The sequence below is a fragment of the Nematolebias whitei genome, chromosome 14, assembly GCF_014905685.2.
Source record: "Nematolebias whitei isolate Nwh7 chromosome 14, NemWhi1, whole genome shotgun sequence".
Lineage (NCBI taxonomy): Eukaryota > Metazoa > Chordata > Actinopteri > Cyprinodontiformes > Rivulidae > Nematolebias > Nematolebias whitei.
The window spans coordinates 37059149-37086303 of record NC_056511.1 but is presented as its reverse complement, the minus strand read 5'-3'; the positions used below and the strand labels follow the sequence as shown (position 1 = coordinate 37086303).

Genomic DNA, 27155 nt, shown 5'->3' with positions numbered 1-27155 from the left:
ATGCCTAGGTCCAAGTCCAAAGAGGGTAAAAGGCTTTGCATTAAAGGAGGGGGTGAAGGCATAACAAAGAGCACATTATAGATACATATTGTTAAAGCTGGCAATCTATGATTAATCTTCAGAACCATTCAAACCTCTTCACATAAAGCTGTGGGGGGAGGCTGAGTGTCAGAACTACGGCTCATCTATGTACAGTAACTTTGAAAGATGCCACTAAATGTGCTTGTGAACAAAAGAAAACGATGTCACGCTTTAAAACGTTTGTGACTTCTCAACCCTAAAGGTCTGCAGGCGTTCCCGTTCTTCACGTAAAGTCGAGACGCCGCAGGTTTCGTCAACTTTTCTCTCCGGTGTTTTGAAAGTTAAGCAGCTGCGCCTCATAGGCACTGGGGAGCGAGGCAGAGCACCAGTACAGAGCTGGAAACAAAATCTCAATCATCGTCGCTCTCCAAGCTCGCGGAGAATATTGACGACTTTTAAAATAATTTCCTGCAGCGTCAACAAAACACGCGTTCCAGTTTCTGCTCGCTCGTTTTCGTGCTCGTGACTTTTGCATTTCTTTAAGAAAAAGGTGCTTCTTAATTCATATAAAGACAACTCTCAAACAATGAGAAATATCGTTATCTTTCTTTAAATACTTTAAATTTCCGTTCTATTTTCTGACTTAATCAGACACAAGTTCTTTTTTTAACACACACTCATGCGTATGCATGCACACGCCTTAAGCTCTATCTGTTTCCTCACCTACAGCAAAGGCAAATGATAAAGAACCCAAGAATAGTCGATCTCAAACTATCATTACCGTGTTGAATATATTTATAGTTGCTCAGGATCATGTACTCGGTTCTCTGAAGGCACCTAGTGTCGCCTACGCAGAGCTGAGAAGTCACTAAGATCAGTTTTAGCTGTAACGTCAACAGTTGTCTCTTCATTATGAAGGTCATTCTTTTATCTTCAAGTGTTGAAAACTCGACTTGTGAAATACTTGTGACTACACAGAGTCTGTGCTCCTGGATAAGACTACAGTTCTGTGCCCTACTGAGCAGGCCGGGGAAAAGCTCGTGTCCAAAAGTTCAAAGGTCCTCGAGCTCCCAGGCGGAGAAGCCTCTGTCAGACGTACGCTGACTCACTAGACTGGGTCCTGCCAAGGTTCGGGGCCTGGGACAGGTGCGAGACGTCCTTCTTGCGCACTTCGCAGATGGACTTCCTTCGGGCCTGCACGCCTCGCATGGCCGTCTTTATCTTCCTCCACCCGAGGTGATTGAGCTCGGCCAGGTTGAGCAGCACGCAGATGCCGCTCACGGCGAACATGAAGACCAGGAAGACAGTTTTTTCTGTCGGACGGGACACGTAGCACTCCACCTCCTTCACGCACGGATAGCGGTCGCACTCAAACATCCCCGGCACGTTGAAGCCATACAGGAAGTACTGGCCGGCCAGGAAGCCGATCTCCAGCGCGTTGCGGAACACCACCTGGATGACATAGAAGCGAGAAATGCCTTCTTGCCGTTTCACTTTTGAGCTTTTGTGCGTCGAGGTGACGCCCCGAGGTCCATTGGGGATCTCCTTGACCTCCATGTCGTGATCCTCCTTGCTGCTTTCGGGATGCACCAGGATGCCGTTGATGTTGCGAGAGTGAAGCTTGCGGGCGTGGTGGTCATGATGGCGGCCGTGGTGGCCGTGGCCATGGTGATCCATGTGAGAGTGCAGCAGGGAGTAGCTTCGGTCGCGCGCCTTGGCGGACTGGTGAACAGAGTACGTGATGAAGCACAAACTGGGCGTGCACACCAGGATGATCTGGAAGACCCAGTAGCGGATGTGCGAGATGGGGAAGGCCTTGTCGTAACACGCCTGGTTGCAGCCAGGCTGCATGGTGTTACAGATGAACATGATCTGCTCGTCTTCGTACACCTTCTCGCCCACTATTCCCACTATTAGAATACGAAAGATCACCACCACTGTCAGCAGGATCCTGCAGAGAGACAAATGGAAGAGAAAGACATCAGTTAATGAGGTGCAAATGCACGGATGAGCCGGAAATCTGTGGGAGTGACTCGGATCGTTCACATTGTTTGATGGTTCCCTTTAAATCTAACAGCAGGTAGGTGTTTTAACATATTCTTATTGTTTTTATTCCTAACCTAATGATCTTAGAGCCATTTTACACTCTAACCAGTTTCAGATCAGCAAAAAGATCCTCTGTAGGTTGAATGTGTGTGCGTGCATGAATGTCTGCGTGCGTTGTCACAGTGATGAACAGACAGGATGGTGGAGTTGTGCTCCAGTTAGCGTGCAAACGTAAGTTCACCAATCATCAGGGGCTGAAAGCAGCAGGGTGCGTTAGTGTTCACGTCTGATTGATGCTCAAAGACTGATTTTCTGAGATTATTCTGAAATATGTACTGATTTCCTCAGTTTTTTTTTTTTTGTATATTTGTTTTTGTAAAATTTAAAAATAATGTTGGCGTCATCGTGCCGTGATCTTCAGCTCTCACTGGAGCAGTTTGCGGGCAAGGTGGTAGCAGCTGGCATGAGGATCAGCACCTCCAACTCTGAGGCCATGGTCCTCAGTCAGAAAAGGGGGGATTGCTTTCTAAGGGGTGAAGTTCTGTCTCAAGTGGAGGAGTTCAAGTATCTCAGGGTTTTGTTCACGAATGAGGGAAGAATGGAGCGTGAGATTGACCGATGGATAGGTGCAGCTTCTGCATTATTGTGGACTCTGTGCCGGTCTGTTGTGGTGAAGAAGCAGCTGGGCTGCAAGCAGAAGCTCTCTGTTTATCAGTCGGACGATGTTCCTACCCTCACCTATGTCTGAACTCTGGGTATGACTGAAAATAAGAGATCAGGGATACAAGCAGCTAAAATGAGTTTTTCCTCTGCGTAGCTGGACTCTCCCTTAGAGACAAGGTGAGAAGTTACTCAGGAGAGACTCTGAGTAGAAACACTGCTCCTCCACATCCAGAGGAGCCAGTTGAGGTGGTTCAGACATCTAGTAACGATGCTTCCTGAAACGCCTCACTAGGGAAGTTTTCCAGGCATGTCTGACTGGGAGGAGACCCTGGAGAAGGCCCAAAACTGCTGGTCTAGGAACATCTGGAGTCCTCCCAGAAGAGCTGGAAGAAGAGGCTGAAGAAAGAGATGTCTGGACCTCCCTGCTAAAACTAAATCTGCTGCGCCAGAGACTCCAGAACAAACAGAAGGTGATGGATTCATAGAATATGCTTTCTGCTGGGTTAAATCTCAAACAGTTTTATTTTATTCTTCTCTTTTTTTAATTGTGTTTTAAAGTTATTGTTTCTGTTTAGTTTTCAGTTTCACTGTTGCATTTTGTAAAAAGTTATTTTTATTAGGTTTTTTATTCTGCTTTTTGCCCCTCAAGGCCACCGTACAAAGCGCTTTAACAACTTCAGAGCTTTTCATGAGTTCATCCATTTAAAAAGCTCACAAATGGAATAAATCTGTTCTCTCAAGGGTCCTAGCGTGAAACCTAATTATGATCAGGTTCCTGCTGAACTGTTTTCATCCAGAAGATCTTCCCACAGAGCGTTATTAGGGCTCTGCTGCAGTTACAGAAAGTCGAGTCCAGGGAGTGGTGCAGCTGCTTCTCAGGGCCTCTGAAGAGACTGATGCGCTGCACTGCTTCATTCTGGTTTCGATCCAACATGGGCACTGCGGAGGAGGACCGGGGGCTTTGGAGCCGCACCGTCAGCTCTTTTTAATGAGTGAGGAAAGCCTGCGCATCGTGGGGCTCCCCAACATCACTGCCACAATGCAGAGGATGAGCACGGAGGAGGTAATCACTTTTAAAACACTTTGTTCCCCCAAACACAAGAGGGCCACTCAGAGGGGATGGCAGGACGGGTAAGAGCAGCATCCCTTCAAGGTGATGCAGATTGTTACAGTTCAATGTCTTTTGTTGCTTTAATCTACAAATAAAGTGAAACTCCAAAGTGGGTTCTTGAGGACGACGTCAGCTTCTAGTGGCAGAAAAGATGAACTGGAGCTGAACAGGAACAAGGCTGCATGAAAAAAAAGGTGAAAGAAAGTGTCTAAAAATGTTTCCTTGTGTGGTGTAAAAAGAAACCTTTGAACAGGGTGATGGAGTTGGCAGCTTGTTAAAGCAAAACGAGAGGCAGGTGAAGAGGAGCAGAAAAACGTGTTAACGTAAAACAAAAACCCAATAAACTAAAATAAGAGTGCAGTGCTATCAGCCTGCATGTGCTTTTTGTGTGACAGACACGAGGACGCAGAAACAAAGACGCAGAGGCAGCCATGTGTGTGCAGAACGTCTGTGCTCAGAGCAGCTGCGAGTGCACACGCTACATTGACTCTGCGTGCATTCGAAACACCCATCAGCAGCTTCTCTGCACTTTTGGACTTCAAATTTTGCATGTAATTTACATGAAGATGTTCAGCCACTTCGAGCCTGATTACTGCTGGTTTGAAGGTAGTAGGTTTGATCTTAGGGTTGGATCTGTATCAAGAACGCTCAAACGAACCACTTTGTTTGACTCTGGCTCAGATAAGACAGGAAACGTGACTATTGTTGAGCGTGGAAGTCTAAATCTGCAGAGCTGAATGTTGGTTTGAATTCGTAACAAGCTGCACATTTCGTCTTGAGGTCTGCTTCTTCTCAACCTAACCTCGATGACGGTAACAGCACGGACTAAAGGTCACCTCCTGTCTTTAAATGTGTGCAGAGGCAGCAGATCGTCTCAGCTGCAACATTCCTTTGTTCTGAAGAGCAGAGGGTTTAGTTTGTATTTCACAGCTAACGGATAATATAAAGAATCTGTATCTACAAAAAGACAACAACTCCTTGCAATCAGCTGGAAACAAGTAATAAGTTCTGTTCCTCATTACCTGCAAACGCTTTATCTCCTGTCCTGCTGCACGTTGAACACCTGAGTGTCTGAGGATTAATTATAGGTGGCCTGAACTCCCAGGAGTCTTCTTTCTGTGCACATTTACATCTCTGTCTGCCTTCCGCTGCCCTCACTTCACATTTATTATACTTATTTGTTAATCAATAGGTCAAATTGGCCAATTTGTCAGTTCAAAAAAATAAAACTGTAAAAACACAAGATATACATCCAAGTACCTTTAAAACAGACACTAAATTATGTCAAAAAAGGATTAAAAAAAGTTGATTGGTCAAATTTACATGTAAATCTACATCTAAACATGAATTTTGTGTGTTATGATCAGAGTTCTAAATATTTCTTAAATCTACCAGAAGGATTTACTGTATGGATACAAGTATTTAAATCAAATTAAATGTAATATTTGTGTTGACAGATGAATAAACAAGAGCTCTGAGCTGAAGAGGAGAGGTCTGAGTGTTTTATTCACTTTTTAATAGGTTTCATCTGTTTGTACAAAAACCAAAACACCAACACTGAGGCCGCACCACTAGGTGGTGATAATCATCACGTTGATGACGTCTCAAAATACAGAGAAAGAAATGCAACACCCTGCAGCTCCTCCTGGGAGATCCCAAAGCATTCCCTGGTCAGCGAAGATACGCAACTCCTCCAGCAAGATCTTGGTCTGCCTCAAGGTTCTCTGAGGCCTGCCCAGAAAACCTCTAAAGATAGGTGTCATGGAGGCATCCTAATCTGGTTCCTGAACCACCCCAACTGAATCCTTTTGGTGCAAAAGAGCTGCAGCTCTACTCCAAGCTTCCCTTGGATGATGGAAGTCCTCACCCTATCTCTAAGGATGAACTCGGCCACCCTACGAAGGAAGCTCATTTCAGCCACTAGTATCCAGGATCTCATTCTTTTGATCATGATCTAAACCTCATGACAACAGGTGAGGGTTGGAATAGATAGGCCAGTAAATCCAGAGCTTTGCCTTTCGATTCAGCTCTTTCTTCACCACAACTGACTAAAGCAACGCCCTCATTATTGAGGACAAGATCTGCCGCTTCATCTCCCGCTCCATCCTACCTACCATCACTCAGGAACAAGATGCTCAGATACTTGAGCTCCTCCACCTGAGGCAAAGCCTTTTCTTACCAGAACAAACCAAAAGTTTGTTTCGGCCAGGACGATTCATGAAAAACCTAAGTGCTGAACTCCTGAGAAGTCCTTAATGCAGGAATGTCAATATTTTCACTTGTCCACATTAACCAAGTCAAATTTCTGACCACTCACAGATTCTGCTCAGATGAAGCGTCGAGAACAAGCTGCTAGCACCCCCGGACCAGGACCGCAAAAAGATTTACGAAATTATTTCCCCGCAGCTTTTGGGAGAGAGAACAGTGTTGTCAGTTCTTGGGGAGTATAAAACAGCCATCGGGGTGGTGTCTGACTGGGCTGCGACTAGTTGCTGAAAAGTGTTCATTAGGGAGTTTCCAAAACGTCTCAAGAGGTTTGTGGGGGCTTCAGTGTGATGTTTGAATTTTAAGCATGTAAAAAAAAAAAAGTACAATTTTTTTTTGAAGACAACCACAAAGTGAAATGTTTGTAAGCTTAATCGTCCAGGTAGATAACAACAAAAAAGTTTAAATTGTGTAATTTGGACCAGTTTCTTTAAGTGAGAAACGTTTCATCCCCCATCCAGAGGACTTCCTCAGTCTACGGCCTGCCAACTGTCCCATAGGTAGTCTTCACTGCTGTGTTTCAAGCCAACCTCCTGTTGAAGTCTCAAAAGTAGACTTTAACACATGCAAAACACACCCATCCAATCAACCAATAACTATTTACAACAATCAAATGTTTTAGGCCAGATGACAACTTGCTACTCACAGAAACAGCCTGAAGACAACCAAGGCTAAAGTGGTTCAGAAAAAGGGTTGTAAGTTCAAAAACATCTGATTGTTGTACATGATGATTGATTGTTTTGGATGGGTGTGTTTTGAATGTGTTAAAAGTTTACTTCTAAGAATCCAACAGGAGGTTGGCTTGAAACACAGCAGTGAAGACTATCTATGGGTCAGATCTGGTTGGCAGGCCGTAGACTGACAAAGTCCTCTGGATGGGGGAAGAAACGTTTTTCATTTAAAGAAACTGGTCCAGATGACGTGATTTAAACTTTTTTGTTGACACCCAGAAAGTGATTGCGGGCATCCCCAACCCTTTTCAAATTAGTTGCAGGTATCTCTTACCAATCTCATGAACACTAGAGCTGTAGTTGACCTCTGCACCAGAGCTCTTCATTGACAGAAAGCATCTTTGACTATTATCCTCAAATTTCCAAATGTAAAACTTTACCAGTCATAAATAATTATTAAATACTTGGTCCAGTTCTTCCTTTTTTTTTTTTTTGTTTAAAATGTGTACTGTACTTCATAAATGGTGGGGCTGCTGCCAAGGTGGGTGCAATGTGGGACACAAATCGTGCATAAAAAAGGGTGTAATATTTTTAAATGGCTGCACCAAACACATCCAAACAGCTTGGTAACATTATTAAAAACAACAAAGTTCAGTCAGGTCCTCTGGACGGTTTCTTGTTGGGTTTTTTGAGACGTTTCATCCTTCATCCAAAGGACTTCATCAGTCCGATGAGCCACAACAAACTCAGTCCCACAAGCAGCACACTCACATAGTGGACCAACCAGTTTGCTGGTGATAAGATGATTTTTGGGGCCCACCCTCTCCCCTATTGACTCCTCTGAGGCAGCCATAGCCAAAGTTGTTCAAAACATCAAAGTCCATGCTCAATAATCCACGTCAAAAATCCAACAAAGTTCAGTCAGTTTATCTGGACGGTTTCTTTTTTGTTTTGTTTTTTTAGATGTTTTGTCTTTCATCCAAAGGATTTCATCAACCTGAGGAGCCACAAATAAACTTTTGTCCTTCAAGATGAAAGAAAATAAAAGAAAAGAAAGAAGCCGTCCATGACCTGACTGAACGTTGGTGGATTTTTTTTAACCTGGATTATTGAGCATAAACTTTGATTATTAAAAACACTCATTGCAACAGAAAAATTGCCCATTTTCTTGTTATTCTGAGTGAAGAACTGGTCCGACAGCTGCTGTCTAGTGGCCACCTGAACCTTTCCAGAACTGGAAGTTTGACAGGATCGGGGTAAAGCAAGGCTGATGCAGAACAATTAAATCATATAATTGCTACATCAATGTTGATACACCAAAAACTGAATTTAAAAGAATCCCTACTTTTAATTTTTTTTTACACCAAACAGTAGGAAACCTATATGAAAAAAGTTTAGTGGGGCCTAACATCCCAACGTCCTGAACCGTACGGTAGTACGGTACTCAACTGAAGCAGTAATTTATCTGGATATCACAACTTACGGATGTTTATTGCTGCAACATTGAGGATATTTAGTCATCCAGTCTGCACCAGAGCAAATTTTATCATTAAAAAAAAATCCCAAGGCATTGCATGTATCGAACGGTTTGTGTGTTTGCAGGTGTGTGTGTGTTTGTTTGTGCGTGCACTGCTGCTGGATAACAGGATAATCAGCATAAGGTGGATTGCTGCATTAGCAGAAAGCAGAGCTCTGAGGTTATCTGCAAACATCAGTGTTTTAGGTCCTGCAGAATAACGAGCCAATACTGTTAGCTGGAGCCGATCGGGACGGCAAAGCCCAGAGGCTCAAACCTGCAGAATATTCAATACTGATCATAAATTATTTAAAGTAAGAGTTAAGAATTGTAAGTGTTTTAAACTTTAGGGGGAAAGGATGTAAAAAATCATATCTCTTCCTGAGTCAGTTTGTCCAAGAAAACGAAAATTATTGGGGCTTTTTGAGGCTTCTTTAACCAAAACTTTGTTACACGGCTGCTAAATTATCTCCCACATCTGTCTCCTTCTCATCACCTCATTTCGCTGCATCCCAGAGGACGGGCTTCAAGTGAAAACTAGTGATCAGAGCTTCAGATATCATCTAAATCCCTCCTGCTGTCCAATAGATTTCACACGATTTGAAATCAAACTAATCTACGCATGCGTTTATGTTTTCCACATGAAACTGCAGCATCATTTTCAGCATTTGTTACTAATTGCAAAGAGCAGCAGCAGCTCGCGGTCAGGCCAAAATAAATATCTGGAGGGACGAACGAGAGGAGGAAGTAAAGACGAGGATGTGATTCTTTATTGCATGAGAACCCCTTCAAACGACTCTCCAGGCTGCTGATTGACCTGCAAGGCTGTGTGTGTGTAATCTAATTGTAGCTGCTCTTCAGCGGGTGAGCTGGCTGGACATGCAAGCTCTCTTTCCCAGAGGCGTACTCACACATGGACACACAAACACACACACACATATGCAAAGTTCATTCATACAACAGCTGGTGCTGCAGGGTACACAGGAGATCTGTGGGCCCTGTAGCACAAGAACAAGCACACACTTTCTTATTTATGAGGATAAATATTTTCTCTTTTACTTTTATTATCTGCTTTGAGGGGAAACGATCACATACAGTCCTGGGGAAAATGAAATCTGCCCTGTTTTAATGTTTTAGTATTTTACATAACAGGGCATAATCAAAATGATCTGTTTGTTGTCCACTGTCGCAGAGCAAAGAGGGGGAGCTGGAAATACCATCCGTCGGTCTGTCCATCCATGCATTTTGTGAGTATATCTTAAAAATTAAGTGATGTACTGACTTCAGTTTTGATGTGTGGCTACAACTAGAGCCCTATTTGCACTGGATTAGTTTTACCTAGGGACCACATGTAATAAATAAATTACTCCCCAATGTCTGCTTTTTATGTGGCGCATTCGCACGGGATAACCAAAGCTTGAGATTCAGCTGAAATTTACGGACATCTTCCGGATATAATGTTAACGCGCTGCGTATTACATAACATCCGCTTGTGTGTTCAAGATGGCGGGCGTTACGAAGAAACGTAGACAGGACGCGAGAAGAAACCCTTAAATTAATCTAAATTTGGGGTGAACCAAAGGCAATTTGAACAAATGGTGCACAACCACACTGTCTGGGAAAATATTTACAATGACCTTGTCACCCGGAGCCCATCTGTCCGTGATTTTGGAGAGTGGACAAACAAATAAATAAGCAAATAAAAATGCGCCCAGGAAACAAAAAATGCCTAATTACGTATCGGATCCTGACCATTTTTGTCCAAATCACAGAGATGCCTATTCACATTGGATTAGTATTACCACAGGACCTCGGAGTTCAGAAAATATAGTAGGTAATTTGCGGGGGAATTTTTACTTCACAAATTACTGACAGCCGATTTGCACGGGATTAACAACACAGACAATCTCCATAATTATTACAAATAGCATGTGGTCCCTAGGTAAAGCTAATCCCATACGAATAGGGCTTAGGTGTAAGAAAGGTCACTATCAAAAACTGGGTTGCCCCCCCAAAAACCATGGGGGTCCCCCCCCCCCCCCCCCCCAACCCCCACCTTATAATTTGAGGAGTCTATGCTTTCTTGTTTTTATATTGCTTAAAAGTATAGTTTTCTCAAATGATTGGGGTGGCCAAACATTAATCTATGGGGGCCAAGGTCACCATTGGCCACTCCCTGGCTCCACCATTGCACCTGGTGGTGGATAAAATTGCTCCCTCGTCTTGCCAGAATCCGTAAGTCTGCGCTGCCTCAGACACGCAAAAAATAAAAAACCTCCCTCTGTTCCTCTCCACAGTGCAGCTCCCCACTTGAATATCTTGTATTAAAAACATTCAGTTTTAGTTGCATTCCCTGTTCAGTTCCAGTCCAGAAAAACTCACCTGGAAAACTACAAACATTCACTGTTCAAATCAGAGTCAGAGTTTCTTTATTTGTCATATGTGGTACATGTGGCGGAACGAAATTGTGTACACAGGGTCCCAGTAACACCCAACAAAAGTATAAAATGTAAAAGAAAAACAGTAACAAGATCTAAGATATGAACCAAGAAAAATGTTAACTAAAAATACACTAAGCACTAATAGCACAAAAACAATAAAAACATTACGTCGAACAGCAGCACGAACATGAGTCTGTGTGAGTAGATGAGCACGAATGAACACAGCAACATGAAACAGATCAGCAGCAACATGAAACAGATCAGTAGTAACATGAAACAGATCAGCAGCAACATGATGTGACTTTTCACAGTGATTATTCTAGTTAGAGACTCATGAGTCTAATAGCCTCAGGGTAGAAGCTGTTCCTCAGTCTAGTGGTTCTACACTTAATGCTCCTCAACCTCCTTCCTGAGGGGAGAGGGGTAAAAGTGTGCGTGCTGGGTGAGTGGGGTCCTTCATGATGCAGGTGGTCCTCTTCCTGCATCTGGAGGTGTACATGTCTGTGATGGTGGGGAGGCTGACTCCAACAGACTTCTGTGCAGCCTTCACCACTCTCTGCAAAGCTTTTCTTTCTGCAGCTGTGCAGCCTCCATGCCACACGTTGATGCTGGAGCACAGGATGCTCTCCACTGCACACCTGTAGAAGGAGGTGAGGACTGAGCTTCTCAATCCAGCTCGCCTCAGACGCCTGAGGAAGTAGAGTCTCTGATGTGCTTTGCTATATAAATAAACTGAATTGATTTGATCAGGATGGTGGTGTTGTTGCTCCAGCTGAGGTTGTCATTCAGGTGCACACCCAAGTACTTGTAGCTGGAGACCACTTCCACCGCAGATCCTCCTATTTCCAGGGTGGTAGGTGTGTTTGTTCCATCTGAAGTCCACGACCATCTCCATCTTCTTCACATTGATATGGAGGTTGTTCTTCTTGCACCAGCTCTTCAGGTGTTCCACCTCCTGCCTGTAGCTGGACTCATCGTTGTTTTTGATGCATCCCACCATTAAATCCCTCAGTGATGAGGGACATCGACGTACCTCTTGTTTGCTTTTATTACCAAGTTGTAAAGTTATTCAAATCTAACCTCAAGTGAACATAAGCGTGCCACAAACTTCACCGTTATAATGTTTTTTCATGCCAAAATGGAAAAGCTGTGTGTTTAGAATAAAACTCTCTGCACGATTCAGCAGCTTTTAGAACCACTTTAAGCAGGAATAACTTAAAGTACATTTGTTCTGTTTAACTCCCTGAGTCTTATATGGTTGCAGAGGAGTTTTGGCCCACTCTTCTTTACAGCATTGCTTCAGTTCATTGAGGTTTGAAGACGTTTGTTTCGGCACAGCTCTCTTAATGTCCCATCAGGTGGTCTGGACTATGACCAGATCACTGCAGTACCTTAAATTCTTCCTATTTAATTGTTCTGTTGTAGATTTGCTGCATTTGGCATCATTGTGCTGCTTTATGAGCTGGTTCGGTCCAAGTTTCACATTTGACTCTAGAATCATTTAGTCTACAGAGGAGTTCATGATCAACTTAAGGACTGCGATGTGTTCATGTCCTGGCTACAAAACAAGCCCAAATCATCAGCCCTCCACCTTAGTGCCTGACAACTAACGTGAGGTGTTTGTGTTGATATTCTCCAATTGGTTTTTGCCAAATGTGACACTTTGCATTATGGGTAAACAGCTCTATTGTGAACTCTCTTTTTTTTTTTACACTTTAGCATAAATTAAAATAATGTTAGAATCTGACCAGACCAGATGATTTTCTTAAACTAGAACTGAAAGACTTATTCTCCTCGTGCATATTTATAACATGAACAGGAGCAGAGACAAGTTTCTGTCAAACTGGATGAGCTAGATGTTATGCGCAGAAACGCCAGAGATAGAAATATTCTCCCCCCACCCACCCAACCCGCCCATACGCTCTCAATAAAAAGCTCCACTGATTGCTGATGGCAGCATGTAATGAATAAAGACCTCAGCAGGCCTCAAGATTAGGCAGCTTAATTATCAGAGAGCAGATATTTCTTTTCTCCTTTCCCTTGTGCCTGCTTCGCTCTCAAACTGTTTTAATAGTTTAACGATTGGCCCACGTATTAGGAAGAAGAGCACACTAATAGTGGGCAAAACGAACGCTTTAATACGGGATAAACTAGTGCACCTTCGGCGGCGGTGGCTCAGTTAGGGTTAGGGTTTTTAGGCCACAACAGAGAATCAACACAAGCAGAGATGTCATTATTTTAACTGCTTGTTCTGCATCTCTCAGAGAATTGGCCTCCAGCTGCTTTACTGGGAAAAACGACGAAAATGCAAACAGATAATTGAGAAAAACTCAACAGGTATCTGCAGCAATTAGAGCTGAAGGCTGACTGGAATCAACTGCATTTATTTTTAGATCGCGCCATAGAGGAACGTAAACACACGGTGAACGACCGAGTTGAAGTCTCGGGGCGGAAAAATGCTTCCTTAAGAATATTTTTGTTAAGCTGAGAATAAAAGTAACATGACGATCACTCAAAGATGCTGGGGAGTAGGATTAAACAATTTGCACACGCAGCTTTTCTAACATCTCGCTGCACTGCCTAACCAAGCGTGAGGAGAGGGATGCAGAGCGTACCAGATGCAGCTTTCCCATTTGTCTTTGTGTCATCTAAAACTACCCTTTCATCTAAAACTGTGCTTTCACTTTGATTCAAGCTCAGGGAAGCAAGCGTTATGTATGAAGTACATCGAAAATAACTTGAAAGCTTAGAACTCTTGAATGAATTGCGTCAGCGTTTCTCTTCAGATCCCGACAGCACATTAAGCTGATTTCACGAAAACTGGATTTCCAAATATTTCATAAATCACTTCTTAGCGGGTGATGTATTCAGTCAACACAAATGTGTGATAACCAGGAAATTGGTTTTTACATACTAGTTAAGAGTTTGTGGAGTGGGGCTCTGTGGAAAGGTCATGAGCAGTCAGTATCTTACCTGCGGCAGACATCTTTTTGAATTACCTCAGTTTGAGGAAATAGGATTTAATTCTGATCAGCTTTGTGAGATAACATCAAATCTGAGGAGGGGTACAGCCAAAGGGGATTATTAACATTTAAAACAACTTCAACCTCAAAAATATTTATAGCAGGTTATGCAAATGCTAGCTTATAAACCTTTATGTTACTGTCATGAACACTGAATCCTTTAGTTAACTGAAAACATAAAATAGCAGCATAAGCTATCCTGACAGCAGTGTAGCAGTGTTTGTGTGAACAAACACAAAATGTTTGTTCATCCTCTTTGGTCTTACCCCTGCTCGGACCAGTGGCGCCTCCAGAAATGTTTTAATGGGGTGGCCTTGTGGGGGCCACTGAAAATCCTGGGATGGCACACCGAAACCAAAAGTTATAAAACAATTTCAGAAATTCTGTTATTCCGTTGTTGTAAAATGATGATTGGAAAATTTTGGGAGTTCCACAACAGTCCAGTTTTAATGTATTTTTTATCTTTACATACACATCTAATGTCATACATTGTCCTTACATTGAGCTTTTTTGTCCTTTTTCTTAAAAAAAAAAATTAAATCTACATCTTTATTTCAGAAGACTAAAATGAACAAAATATTTACTGTTCTAGCAACAAGCTTTCTCATATTTAAAGCCACCACTCATTTTAACTATTGAAAAACACTTTTATTTCTTTATTGTGTACTGTGAAGAAAAACTGGGTATTATAAATGTCCAAAACTAGGAATTAAAAGACAAAAGTACACAACCATAAACTATGTACATTTTTAAGTCATACCGGTAGTTTATTTTGAATAATGTTAATGTTTTTACATTAATATTTGTGAGATTTTTCTAATCCTAAATAGCTCATAATATTTAAAATGCACACTAAACAAAGCATGGGACTCAAAAGGATACAACTGTCTGGCCAAGGGAGCCAGTCAGGGGGCCACCAGTTTATCAGGGGTGGCCATAGCCCCCAGTAGACCCTTCTTGGTGGCACCCGACTAGCCATTAGTGGGTCATTCTGGTCAGAATCAAACTCTTTTGAAACTGAGGTTGTTTGAAGAGCTACTATGTCTACAACAGGGAAGAAATTAGTTTTTAAAACCTTTTCACAAAAAACAAAACAAACAAACAAAAAACTTTTAATGGATTTAAACAATCACTTTAAATTGCTCCGTATATTTAAGGTTTCGGCTGAAAAACACTAACATATACCTAACTAGCCTTTAAATTGTATCAATGCACACAGTCAAAATATTTTAACAAAAGGCAGAAACTCAGTTCATGTTTTACCATACAAATCTGAATAAATTAATAGAAAAAATGTAAAGAAGTAAATTTATTTGTCATGGTTTTGTGTGTTCTGATAAAGCAGAAGCACATGAATCTGACAAGAATTGAACTTCGGCCCCTTTGGTCCCTCACCCGGCCGACTTGGCATTGCCCCATTTGGCCGGCTTGTGTAGACGACAGTCAAAGACGGAGCATTTAAGGGTGTGGAAGTAAATACGACCTGACACGAACAATGAAATGTTCATGATTAATTCTGTTCTAAATGAAGCTTTGCTCATAAATCTTTTCCATTATAAAATACAGAGAGATCAAGACGCCAGGTGGTATTTAAGCTACAGTTTTCACAACCTGGAACAATGGAGTCAGTTGGAGGAGACGTTGCTCTATAGTCACAATCTGTATTTACACTTTAAAACATGGTGTCAGAGTTTCTGTCAAATATTCAATATTAATTAAAAAAAACAACACTTTCAATAAAATTTTTCAAACTGTCATGAAAATGCTGATGTCTCAGTGTCAACATGAATAAATAAACTTTGATTTCTAACACAAACACATTTGAATTCTGAGTATCTGGAAGCAAACTGAATTAGTCTGAGTAAGCAATGTTGATTAGATTGTGGGGGGTGTTTTCTGATTTTTTTATTTATTTATTATTATTTCTAATGCCTTTGGATGATTGCTTCTTTTAAGATCAATTTTATTTATTTTTTTATATTTTATTTATTTTTATTTTTTGATGGATGGTTTTAGATGCACTTTTGCCACATTAGAAAGACTCAACTCCAAAAGGAATAAGGCTGTTTTTCTTATTCACCACTTGGTTCGCTGCAGTAAACAAAGTTCAAACAGTGAAGTTCTGTAAAAAGATTATTTTAAAATATATATCGTAGATGGCGTTTTAAACAACTTTGACTGGACAGATGAGCTAATGGCTAGTTCAAGCCGAGACAAGACTACATGTGTTAAAAAGACTATAATTTAGATCAATTTCACAACTCACGCTAATGCTAATGTATAAACTTTTACATCACTTGTGGTTTCACATTGTGTAGTTATTTCCTGCAGAAATTTTGGGACATTAACATTACTGTCTGAAGTGTCTGGTTGGACTGAAAATGCTAACGTTAGCGCTGCTCCCACTCTCTGTGCTGGCTAATCAACACATACAGTAGTCCCTCAATACTTCACGGTTCAACTTTCGCGGACTCACTTTTTTACAGGTTTTCAACATAAGCTTGTACACGACACACGACTTACTGATTGATGGAAGGTGACCAACCAGAGCATGTGCTAAGGGGTGGACTTTGCTATTGGGAGCACAGGGACATTTCCCGGTGGCCTGGCCCACTCAACAGTGATCGCTGAGGGGGACTAAAGTCTTGATTCGGGTCACGCTTGATTATTTTAAATAAGCAATCCATGCCACTAACGCAGCTCACTCAGGTCTAAGACAGACCCCCTCTCCTCCTCCTTTCTTTTTCAGAGGCTGTCTGTCACAGCAGAGCAGAGACTCAAGCATGACCCAAACCGAGCCTTTAGTCCCCCTTGGTGATCACTAAGCGGGCCAGGCCACCGGGAAATGTTTTGATGCTCCCAATAGCCAGTTCACCCTTGCACCGTTGCATCAGTCTGTCTGCTCTCTTTCGCTGTGCTCTTTTAGAGCATTTAGAGAGCTTAGAACATTGCAAGAGTGTGGGAAGTGTTTATAAAGCCTTTATATATATGATTAATAAAGTAAATATAGCGTTCCTACTTCACGGATTTTCACCTATTGCGAGGGTGTCTGGAATGACCCCCGCTATAAGTGAGTGACTACTGTATTTATATTTATAATTAGCTAGCCAGTGCTAAAGTGACTACAATGTTAAGATTGGGCAATTAGCTGTCACTAAAATTGCTGTAAAATTCCTTGGAGGTATTTTTTATTTTTATGGTAGACATTTACTTTGAAACTAGCCCAACTCTGGCTAACTAATGGCTAGTTAGCTTAGCATTGTTGCTAAGATTTTGTGTGCTTATGAAAACAAAGGTGATAAATGATTGTATTAAGTTAGTGTCGGAAAATAATTTCGACAATGATCCTACTGAGTGACTCCAAATGTTTTCTTTAGTTTATTTGGTAATTATTGATTGGAAAAATCTGATGAAAATTGTTTTGTTTACTGACATATATTTGTCTAACGTTAGTGTGAAAGGGCTGCAAATCTCAAGTAAGCGTCTCACTAATGATGCTTTTATTTTGAAAGTTTGAAAGGGTTAGCTGTTGGTGGATGGTTTTATTGATCTTGTTGGCTGCTCCTAGTTAAACCCTAAAGACAAAATTCAATCAATTAAAACAAAACCGTAAAGTAAAGCAATCCCAGTAATGTGGTTTTGAGGTTCTTTGTTGGATGTTATAGATTTGTATGTGTCATATTGTGCACAAAATGTGCAGTATTGCAGAAAATTTCCTTTATTGGACTGCTTTCTGAACAGGCTCTTGGATAATAAACAGTTCTGTGTGAAGTCAGGACCACAGAACATGTTTACTGCTTGGAGGAAAACATTACAAAGCCTTTACACACACATTTATCGGTTGCTAAAATGAACAATAGCTTGTGCAGAATGAAAGTCGAGCTCAGCTTTTCTAGAAAAATCGCCCAGTCAAATAGAATAATCGATAGCGTTCAACATCAGCGACCACCGCAGGAATAAACCTGCGACAACTCTGAATGTGCACACAAACACTTTTATTTGTATCTTGCAGCCCTTTGGTGTAAAGGGTTTCAAATATTACGAGTTGTTTGGATTGTTGGTGCGATGGCTCAACTTTGCAACAAAATCTGCTCCATGGAGGAGACTGTGAATGAGTTGTAATCAGGCTGATGGCCTCAATTTCATCAGAGCGTCTCTGCCTCTTAAATTATTTTCATAGAACTAGAGTGCCCTTCTTAATGCCGGGCGGGTACCTCCTTCTTGTGGATATCCTGACCCATTTAGGGGAACGCAAAGAGGATACGTATCCCTGAAAACCTGAGGAGTAAACGACTGCAGTGTGGAGAGGCAGACGACATCTGCATTTCGCTTTTGTAGCCAAGAAACGAGGACGTTGAGTGCCTCATACGCCCTGATTCAACTGTCCTTTTAAGAGCAGCAAGGGGTTATTTTTGCAGGAGTTATTTCATACATCACTTTCATCACGTCATTGAGAGGCTGGTCGATTGTGCATGAATGATTGATGAATGACTTGACACGAGTTACAACTCGAAACAGGCTGCAGACAAACATCTATTAAGGTTTTATCCTGTATAATACCCAAGAGGGAAGTGATTATAAATAATTGATCATTTAACTTTGTTAGCCAGGATCAGCTAAAATGACTAAACTAGTGTTGATGTTTTAATATGACAAGGTCATTTGTTTCATTTTTTTAAAATAAATGTGATCTCAGTGTAGAGGACATAGAGAGTCAGTGTGCAAGATGAGGCTCTGACACAGATTCTCAGGACCAAACCTCTGCAGAGGGAAAACTTTTCCTCCTTCCTCTCTTGTCTGCACTTGTTTTTGTTCTGCTTCCACAGCTCACATCATCTGCTTTATATCTGTCAAGAAACCTTTATTTTATATGTCCTAAAGTCACTCTAGCCTTCTTTTATCTGCCTCTCTTTTTGTATCCCCTCTTCACACGATTTGTTTTCAGCGCTGCCATCAATACAGCATTGCAGTCTGGTGGAAAACGCTTTTGCTTCCTTCCTTTTTCCTTCCTACCGGAAATGCATCAAATCAAAGTTCCTTTTTAAGATGGTCCAACTTTCTCACGTAGGCTACAGAACAGCTTTACAAACGAAAAGTGTTGCATTCATAGAAACTTCCTACAACTAGATGGTGTTTATGTTAATCATCTGGGTCTGGAATGAGAATTTTCCTCAAGCCGAGGACTTTAAGTATCCGGGGATCTTTTTCAGGAACCAGGATCGAATGGGAGACAAACCAACAGCAGCAATGAGGGTGTTGCTCCAATCTTTTTTGATGAAGGGCTTGAGCTGTTGCAGCCCTCATCTATGGATATGAGACATGGATCGTGACTAAAGCTGCTGGAATCAGCTCCATCTGTTTTAGAGATTGGAAGAACTCTGTGTTTCGCTTGAAGGAGAACCATTGCTCCTCCACATCAAAAGGAGTCAACTGAGGTAGTTTGGACATCTGACTATAGCCTCCCTGTGAAGGTTTTCTGGGCATGTCCCATTACAATAGACCCCTAGAGCAGACCCAGAAGCTTCTGAAGGGATTATGTATCCTCTTTGACCTGGAAATACCATGTGGAGTCCCTCAGGAGAGTCGCTGATGAGAGAAAAATCTGGGTTTTCCTTCTGGAGCTGTAACATCAGCGACCCCACCACCGAGAAACGATAGAAAATGGATGAATCGATTGTGGTTAAATGTGTTTTGTTGTAGTTTTGTGACATAGATCTGCTTCTGTGTGTTCTCAGGAAAAAAAAAGTTAATAAAGACAGATGGCTGGGATAGAGACGCGAGACAAAAACCATCTGAGCTCAGTTATCTTTTTGGCAGATCATTTAGGTTTTCTTGTGATTTTGCTATAACAGTCTGGATTTGGGTTTAGTTGTATTTTGAGAATCCTAGCATTTTTGTGGAAAAATAGAAAATAAAATTAAAAAAGGGTCTAGTAACGTTTCATAGGAACAATTGTAAATGTTGTTTATTGTGTAATAGCACACCACCAGTAATTCAAATTACACATTTATGTCCATTTATCTGTATTATATGTTAAAAAAAATTAAGTGCAACTTCCATTTATTTATAAGAGAAGCATGTATTGAAATATACATTCAAGATGTGGAAAAGAGTCAAACATTATCAAGACTGCAGTTTTCTTTCAGGGGTCACCACAGCGAGCAACTCACATGCAACATTTGGCAATTGTTTTACGTCAGATGCCCTCCCTGATGCAACCTGGGCTTGAACCTACAACCTCAGGATTACAAGACCACGGCACTGACCACCAAGCTACCACAGCCCCATGTCTTAGTCATTAAGACTACAGTAATGTCACAAGTTAACAATGATAACTAATGAAGTATTCTTTATTTTTAAAACACAGTTATTTAAATAAAAAAAACAAACGCCTACAGCCTTTCTTTTGACAGTTTTCAGACAGTGATCAGTTATTTAAAACCTCAGGTTGATTTAACTCAAAGTGAAGGGCAATCTGCGTATGCCTTGGTCTATAAATGAGGTTAATGCAGCCTTGATAATGATGTCTTTCAGTGTGTAATTAAGATTACAGACATTAGTTATCCATGCACACACTGTACATTGATCAGTTAGGAAACAGGCTGATGAGAATCATAATAAATAACATCAATCTCTGGGTGAGTCATCATGTGCAAGGCACCTGTGGTTAGTCAGAGGCACGGAAGCAACTCTCCATTTTCCGTCTCTTTCAAAGACCATAATTAAGCTAACCTATGCCGCTCCACGAAGATGGTCCGTTTCTATTTTTAACGTTGTTCTGCACTCCTGGGCTGATTGCCTGTCCTATGCCCGGGCATAGGTTAGCTTAAAACCTACAATTAAGAAACTGCTTAATTGTAGCTGGATGAGGCAGTCTAGACATCTGACAGAGGGTTTAGGGAAGATGACTGACATGCAACCATGTTCCAAAGTATTTGATGCCAGGGGAGCCTGTTTAGCCGTGGGGAGACATCACTGTTCTGTACTTTGGAAACACAACCAAACACATACACACATGCACGTTCAGTGAAAGTAACAGTACACACGGGGAACGTCCTACTGCCGTCGAGCAGTGGCTGCATGCTCTGGCCACACAACCGTGTAGTGCCAGATGTCACAACACCACATCACAGTTGGTTATGTTCACAAGTGCAAAGGACACCACACCTTGACCACGCCCACCTAGACGGTGGGGCGTGGTCAGGAGTGCAATTGACTCGAACCTTTCAACCCTTAGAGGTCAGTGCGATAATTTGGACTCAGTTTGTAATTTGGCGTGGAGTGGTTCAGAACCAATTTAGGAGGCACCTTCACTGCACAAAAGTGTGCCAGTGGTGAACAAATCTCCAACTTGCTGGTACGTCCCAAAGACATCATTGTGATGATTTAAAATATTAAAGGTTGTTGATTTCCTGACCATGCAGACACATGCTTAGGATTTTATATAATTGCTAAAAATGTAAGTAAGTAAAATGGTCCAGATCATCACCTACTTGTATACTGCTAAAGGCTAGCCTAAATTCTACAACTGAAGAGCTCTGATTTATTTTATAGTATCCTGCAAACAAGCTAAATTGAAGAGACAAAACCCATAGTCAGGAGTCTAAAACCCAAGAATACTCAGAAATACTGAACAAAGTGACTCCAAAGGCATTCATGTTTGGCTCAAATTCCCTAGACCAACAGAGTAGAAAGAGGAAACCCCCACTGGACAGCAGATAATATTACAACTAAAGCCCTAGGGTCAAATTAAGCTCTTTGTAGGACAAACACAGTCTGAGGGAAGCCAAACACAAAGGGATCGTTTACAGAGCGCCTCACTGTATTCAGCCCTCTGTCACATAGCTGTAGATCGATTTAACCATCTAAATTTATGTCACTAAAATGTTCAACAAAGTAGGTTTGTCTTACCAGACTGTCAGACAATGAAAAGCATAAACGGTAATTTATTCAACATATTTAGTGTTTTCACAATGACTCAACAAATTAAACCTTTGAAGGAGAAACCACTAGATCCTTAGAGCATTTGTTATGGTTTTGAAAGAGGTAGCAGACAAATTGAGAGTTGCTTCTGTGCCTCTGAAAGACTGTAGGTGGCTTGAATCATCTAGAGATTAATTTCAACAATTTTTTAAAAATTATGTTTCATCCCAACCACCCCTCACAGGGTTTTTTATGATTGAGCTGCCAGGACTGGATTATAAATCTGCATTAAGTAAAAAATTATATATTTGACCACTAGGGGGCGGAAAGACTTCGAAACAAGTTCACAACAGTTAGCATCTGGCTTATCAGGTTGTTATGACTGACATATTAAACAGGTGCCTACTCACATATCCAGTAGAAACAGAGCAACACGGACATCCCTTCGGTCTCCTTTGTCTGGCCACCTGTTGAACGTAATTCCAATATTCACTGTCGTTTTTAGTTCTCGTTTGCTTTTCCGAGAGAACGATACGTGTGGTATCTGGTTTGGTTTGGCTACATGTCCTGCTTCCTTCACCGGCTCTTCCAGCTTCTTGCAATTTCACACTGCTCAGTTAGCGTGCAGCTAGCTGTTCTTATCCTCAGAAGGGCCAATAACAAGCCAATGTCTTTTTTCTTCTTCGTTTTATCACTCTGAGAGGTAAAAAAAAGTGTGCTGACTGTTTAGTGACTCAAATATGTTGTTTTTCAGTAAAGTCATAAAACACTTTGCTTAATTCACCTTTAAATCAAGAGAACATGCAGAGTTTGGTTCCATCCGAGGTCCAGACCAGATGATTTCATTGGTTAATGCACTTTCATCAACAGATAAATAAATTACTTGCTTTAGTGTTCGTTTGAAAGGAAACTTGTCTTCATAAACAGTAACCAGTTAACTTTTTGGAAGCTCTCACATCATCTCTGTGTCTTATGGCTCTGTGCACGTTCTGCACTTGATGGCACTTTTCTTTTCCCCCCATTGTGGAGCAGAGGGGGGAATTGAAAAGATTGTATCCTCTGTCCAGCCGTCCATGTTGTGCGAATGACAATTTTAAAAATAAATGAGGTGTCAACTTCATTTTTTTGTGTGTGGCTGTATCTAAGTGTAAGAAAGGTCCCTATCAAAAATTGGGTTTCCACACCAAATTACTATCCCAAGATGGCTACCGCCATATGTGTCTGTCTATCTATCTTGTGAGCCGGATAACTTGGGGTGGGGTGGGATGGGGGGTGGAAGCAACATGCAGACTTCCATTTTAGTATGCGGCTCCATCTAGGTGTGACAAAGGTTACTACTGAAAATAGGGCTGCCATGTCAAAATCCAAGATGGCCACCACCATATTTATATGTAAATCGACAACCACTTTGAAACTATGCTTTCTACATTTTATATTGGTTAAAAATTGTTTCTTCAATTATTGGGGTGGCTGAAGATTAATTTATGGTGGTCAAGGCCACCTTTGGCCACCCCCTGGCTCCACCACTGCACCTAGTTAAGGATAAAATTGCTCTTTGTCTCCAGGGTCTGTTAATCTGCACTGTCTCGAACAAGCAAACAAGAAAAAACTATCACTGTTCTCCCCCGTAGTTTAACTCCTACCCGCTTGAATATCTTCCATCAAAAACATTAAGGTTTACTTGCATTCCCTGCTCAATTCCAGTGAAGAAAAACACTCATCTCAAAAACTACAAACGTTAGTTTTCAAACCCCTAAGAGACAGGGGACACCGGCGCATCGCTTGCTTTCCTTTAACCAATAAGGATTAAAAACACCTTCAATAAGCTTCAAGAAGGTTCAGAGTTAGCTCCACTCCAGTGGTTTCTTTTTATTTCTTTATAAACTCTTCAAACTGCAGCAAACATCCAGGTTTCACCAGCCCATGCTTTTTTATTCCTCACTTCTTCTTTTTTTTTTTATCCAAACCACAACCGAATGGGACATTTGGATCGTGTTCAACGGCTGGAAAATCCGAGCTCCCCCCCTTATTGCATCTCATTACTCACACAGAGATGATGTGAAAGCACATTTCACACAGATTTAACAGCGTGTCTCATCTGATGGTCCATCGAAGACCTTTCCTGTTCGGACACTTGGCCTGACGGCATGTTCACCGTGTGACTTTTCTAAAAAGAAACTCCCAACTCGAGGTCACCCCCCCCCCACCACCACCATCATCACCTTTTATTCTATTTTTGACACCTGCTTGCACACCTTCCCTTCATCTTTTCACTCCTACTTTCTTCTGCCCTGCTGGTCCGTGGCCAAGCACCATCTATCAGTCTCTGGGCTATTAGGTGGAATCATCACAGGAACCTCTCTGCATTAACTGTAATGCTAAGCAAAGCCTCGTATCGATTATATGTAATTAGTTTATCCTTTAACTAGTGACCGGTGTGGAGGATAAGTGTGAGGAGAAAAGGATAGGAGAGTACCTTGAGGGGGGTTCTGCTTACAAAAGAGGTACGGAAAACTTCAGATGAGGATAGATCACCTGAACACAACACGAGAACATCCAGCCTTACCTCCCGATCATGGTGGAGTGCTGCTGGACGGCCGCCTCCAGCAGCCTCTCCAGGATGGTCCATTCCCCCATGGCGACGGAAGGATGGCAGAGTGGTCCGAAGAAACGGGACTACAGGGGGAGCTGGCCCCTTCTTCTGTCTTCTCCTCACAGGACCAGCCTGAAGAAAGAGAATGTGGGGTGTAGACCAACACCCGTGTCCCAGACCAGCTCCCTTTCTGACCTCTAAATTCAGCCCAAGCCTCCGAGTGTCTTCTGCCGGGCCTGTCCCACTCTGCTGAAGGAGAGGTGCTGAACTCAATGCCTCCCCCCAACCCCCCCTTCCCTCACACACACACACTTTTCTCCCTCTCCAGTGCAGTGATGCTCTCTTGCCTCCCCCCTGCAGTACCACTCTGCTCTGCACTACAGCATATGCTATAGCTCACTGTGTGACAGCCATGATCACCTCTTCTCTCTTCCACTTTCCTATCTCTGTCCTCTACCTAATTCTCCTCTTCCTCCCCTGTCCGAACCCCCCACCCCCTCACACACACACACATATACACCCCTCTACCCCCAAGGGACTGCTTGTACTTCAGATGCACTCTCTGCCACCGGTGCTGCTCCCTTCTCGTCCTTGCATCGTGGCTCTTTTGCCTTTCCTGCCCTAAACACACACATACAGCTTCATACAGCTGATCCTGCTCGGTTCACCTCAACAGACAGAACTGTAAACACACACACACACACTCTTTCACACAGTGACAGCCCTGAATCTCTCCCACTTCCTACAAGGGACTGCAGACCCATACCAGAGCACAAAGCTCCAGCCTGCTGAATGTCACTTCATGACTGGAGGAATGGGTCGTTCCACAGACCCATAAAAACCTGCACACACACACACACACACACACGCTGCCACCCAGCACCTCAGTAATAAATCAGCTTGCTGCATTCGGCGAGGCAGAACCAAAAGCGTTTCGCCGCAGACCTGCTGTCCTCCGTCGTCCTACTGGCTGATTTCAGCACCCTCCGATGCCCAGAGAGTCATGTCGGCTGCAGGGAGCAGGGATGAAGGACCGTCCTGTACAACCTATTTCTGGGCTCCATCATCTGGCATCCCTCTTCCTCCCTCCCATCTTGCTCCACTTCCTCTTCCTCTTCTTGCTCCTGGTCGTGTTCAGATCTCAGTGCTCGCTCGTTGGAGCTCTGTGCTCTCTTCTCAGTTCCTCGCTCATCGCTCTATCTCTGTCACACTCTGTGAGCATGTAACACCCCCCCTTCACACACACACATCCTTCCTCCTCCTCCTTGTCCTTTCATAGTTCTGCTCCCTCTCCTTCACCCTCTCCCTCCCTCCCTTGCTTCTTCTCGCCTCCTCTGGTAAATGTGCTTGGATTGCTACCCTGATCTGCAGCTTCACTTATGCTTGCAAGAACCAGCCTCACGCTCTGTTCTGCTGCGCCTGATGTTGCAGAGACAAAAAAAAAAAAAAAAGATGGATGTGAGATCTAACCATGCCTCCTGCCTGGTCTCCATAACCGTCCTTTGATCCAGTTCTGTTTCATCCACACTTCAGATGCTGCTCCCTCTTTTAACCTCCAGCTCCACTTCACCTTTTTTACTGTAACAGAATGAAAACACATTATATATATATATATATATATATATATATATACTGTATATCCTGACCCAACCTGCATGCCCTATCTGTATCCCCACCCCCCGCACCACCTCATCGTCTCCTCTGGTTTTCCCACCCTCCACGAAAGCCCTTCCTCTCCCTCCCTTCCTCTCTCAAGAGAAACGAGTGTCGTATTGTACTTTGCTGTGACATTGAAAGCTGCATTCATAGGATTTATGTGAAGGTGGTGTTGGGGTGGGGTGGGGCGATGTTCTCCCACCCACAGATGCAGGCAGATCAAATCAACATAAAACAACAACTGCAAATCTTTGTCTAAAAACCCCAAGAAAGCAACAAATTGAACAATTTCACGATTTATTTACTTGATCATCTGGAAGAGCGGGCCAAGTTCCAGAGAAGTTGCAGTGAAAAGACTCGACGCAGATGCACAGTCCCCGTTCCACTTACAAATATTTTAATGTCCTTAAATTGTTGGTGCTGGTGCCATTTTTTGGGAGGAAAATCTCTTTTTTGAAAAAATATAAAAGGTCAGTGCAAGACAAACGTGTGCAGGAAAGAGTTAAAGATGGGGGGGGGGGGGTGATGTAGAGCAAAGGAGATTTTGTCAGTTCAGCAACTTCAGCAGGGGGAATAGGGGAGGGGTGGGGGGTCTCTTCCTTATACCAAGGACATATGGTGCAGGAGTGCTGAAACAGGGATGGGGCGGTGTAGTTTGGCAGGGCCCGGTTCTCAAACAGAGCAGGAATAACTGGATGGCAGATGAATGAGGAGGGGGCGCAGGTGTGACCTAAAACAGCTAAAGCTGGCAGAAAAACACAACCATCACTGACTGCCATGTTTCCTCGATGTAACACAACTCTAGATGCTTAATTATTGCCCATGACAGGAAGGGGAAGAGGGACAATGAGGTGATTTTTGGCATGACAACCTGATTCAAGATGGCTGCCACAGCCAACTGACCTTTAATCACACATAAACAGCGACGGCTCAGTCAATTCTATAGCTATTTGGTCAAATATTGGGGTGATAGTAGCCAAAACTGATCCCCAACATGTTCGCTGAGCGCTGACAGATTATGAAGATCTGCGTTTACAATATTTCCATTACTTATTTGGAGTCTCTGTCTGTTAGCAAAATATTTCATGAACCACTGCAGGTGTTTTATTGGAAATAGTCAGGAAATATTCCCTGGGTGTGCAACAACAACAACTGATTAACTTTTAGAGCTAACATAATTCAAGATGGCCGACACAGCTTATTGAAGTTACTAAATACAAAAATGA

At 42.4% G+C, this 27155-nt stretch overlaps 1 protein-coding gene across 2 annotated transcripts; it reads right to left on the bottom strand.

Moving 5' to 3' along the window:
* Window positions 1–235: 235 nt before the first annotated feature.
* LOC119420657 (gap junction delta-2 protein-like) lies at window positions 236–24550 on the bottom strand. 2 transcript variants are annotated; one of them, XM_037688080.1, is made up of 3 exons: window positions 24247–24550; window positions 22091–22147; window positions 236–1972 (listed from the first exon to the last, which is right to left on the bottom strand). In XM_037688080.1, exons 1-3 carry the CDS (start codon window positions 24315–24317, stop codon window positions 1111–1113), a joined length of 990 nt encoding a protein of 329 aa, XP_037544008.1. In that variant the 5' UTR covers window positions 24318–24550; the 3' UTR covers window positions 236–1110. The 2 variants fall into 2 exon arrangements, with proteins under 2 accessions (XP_037544008.1, XP_037544009.1); XM_037688081.1 differs by lacking the exon at window positions 22091–22147.
* Window positions 24551–27155: the final 2605 nt, after the last annotated feature.

What these genes read in the sequence shown, in the direction of transcription:
- LOC119420657 (XM_037688080.1), bottom strand. Translation starts at nt 24,317, where the DNA reads ATGGGGGAATGGACCATCCTGGAGAGGCTGCTGGAGGCGGCCGTCCAG. An exon ending in CACTCCACCATGATCGGGAG is followed by an intron (nt 22,148 to 24,246) that starts GTAAGGCTGGAT and finishes TACGTTCAACAG; the next exon opens with GTGGCCAGACAAAGGAGACC. An exon ending in GCTCTGTTTCTACTGGATAT is followed by an intron (nt 1,973 to 22,090) that starts GTGAGTAGGCAC and finishes GTCTCTCTGCAG; the next exon opens with GATCCTGCTGACAGTGGTGG.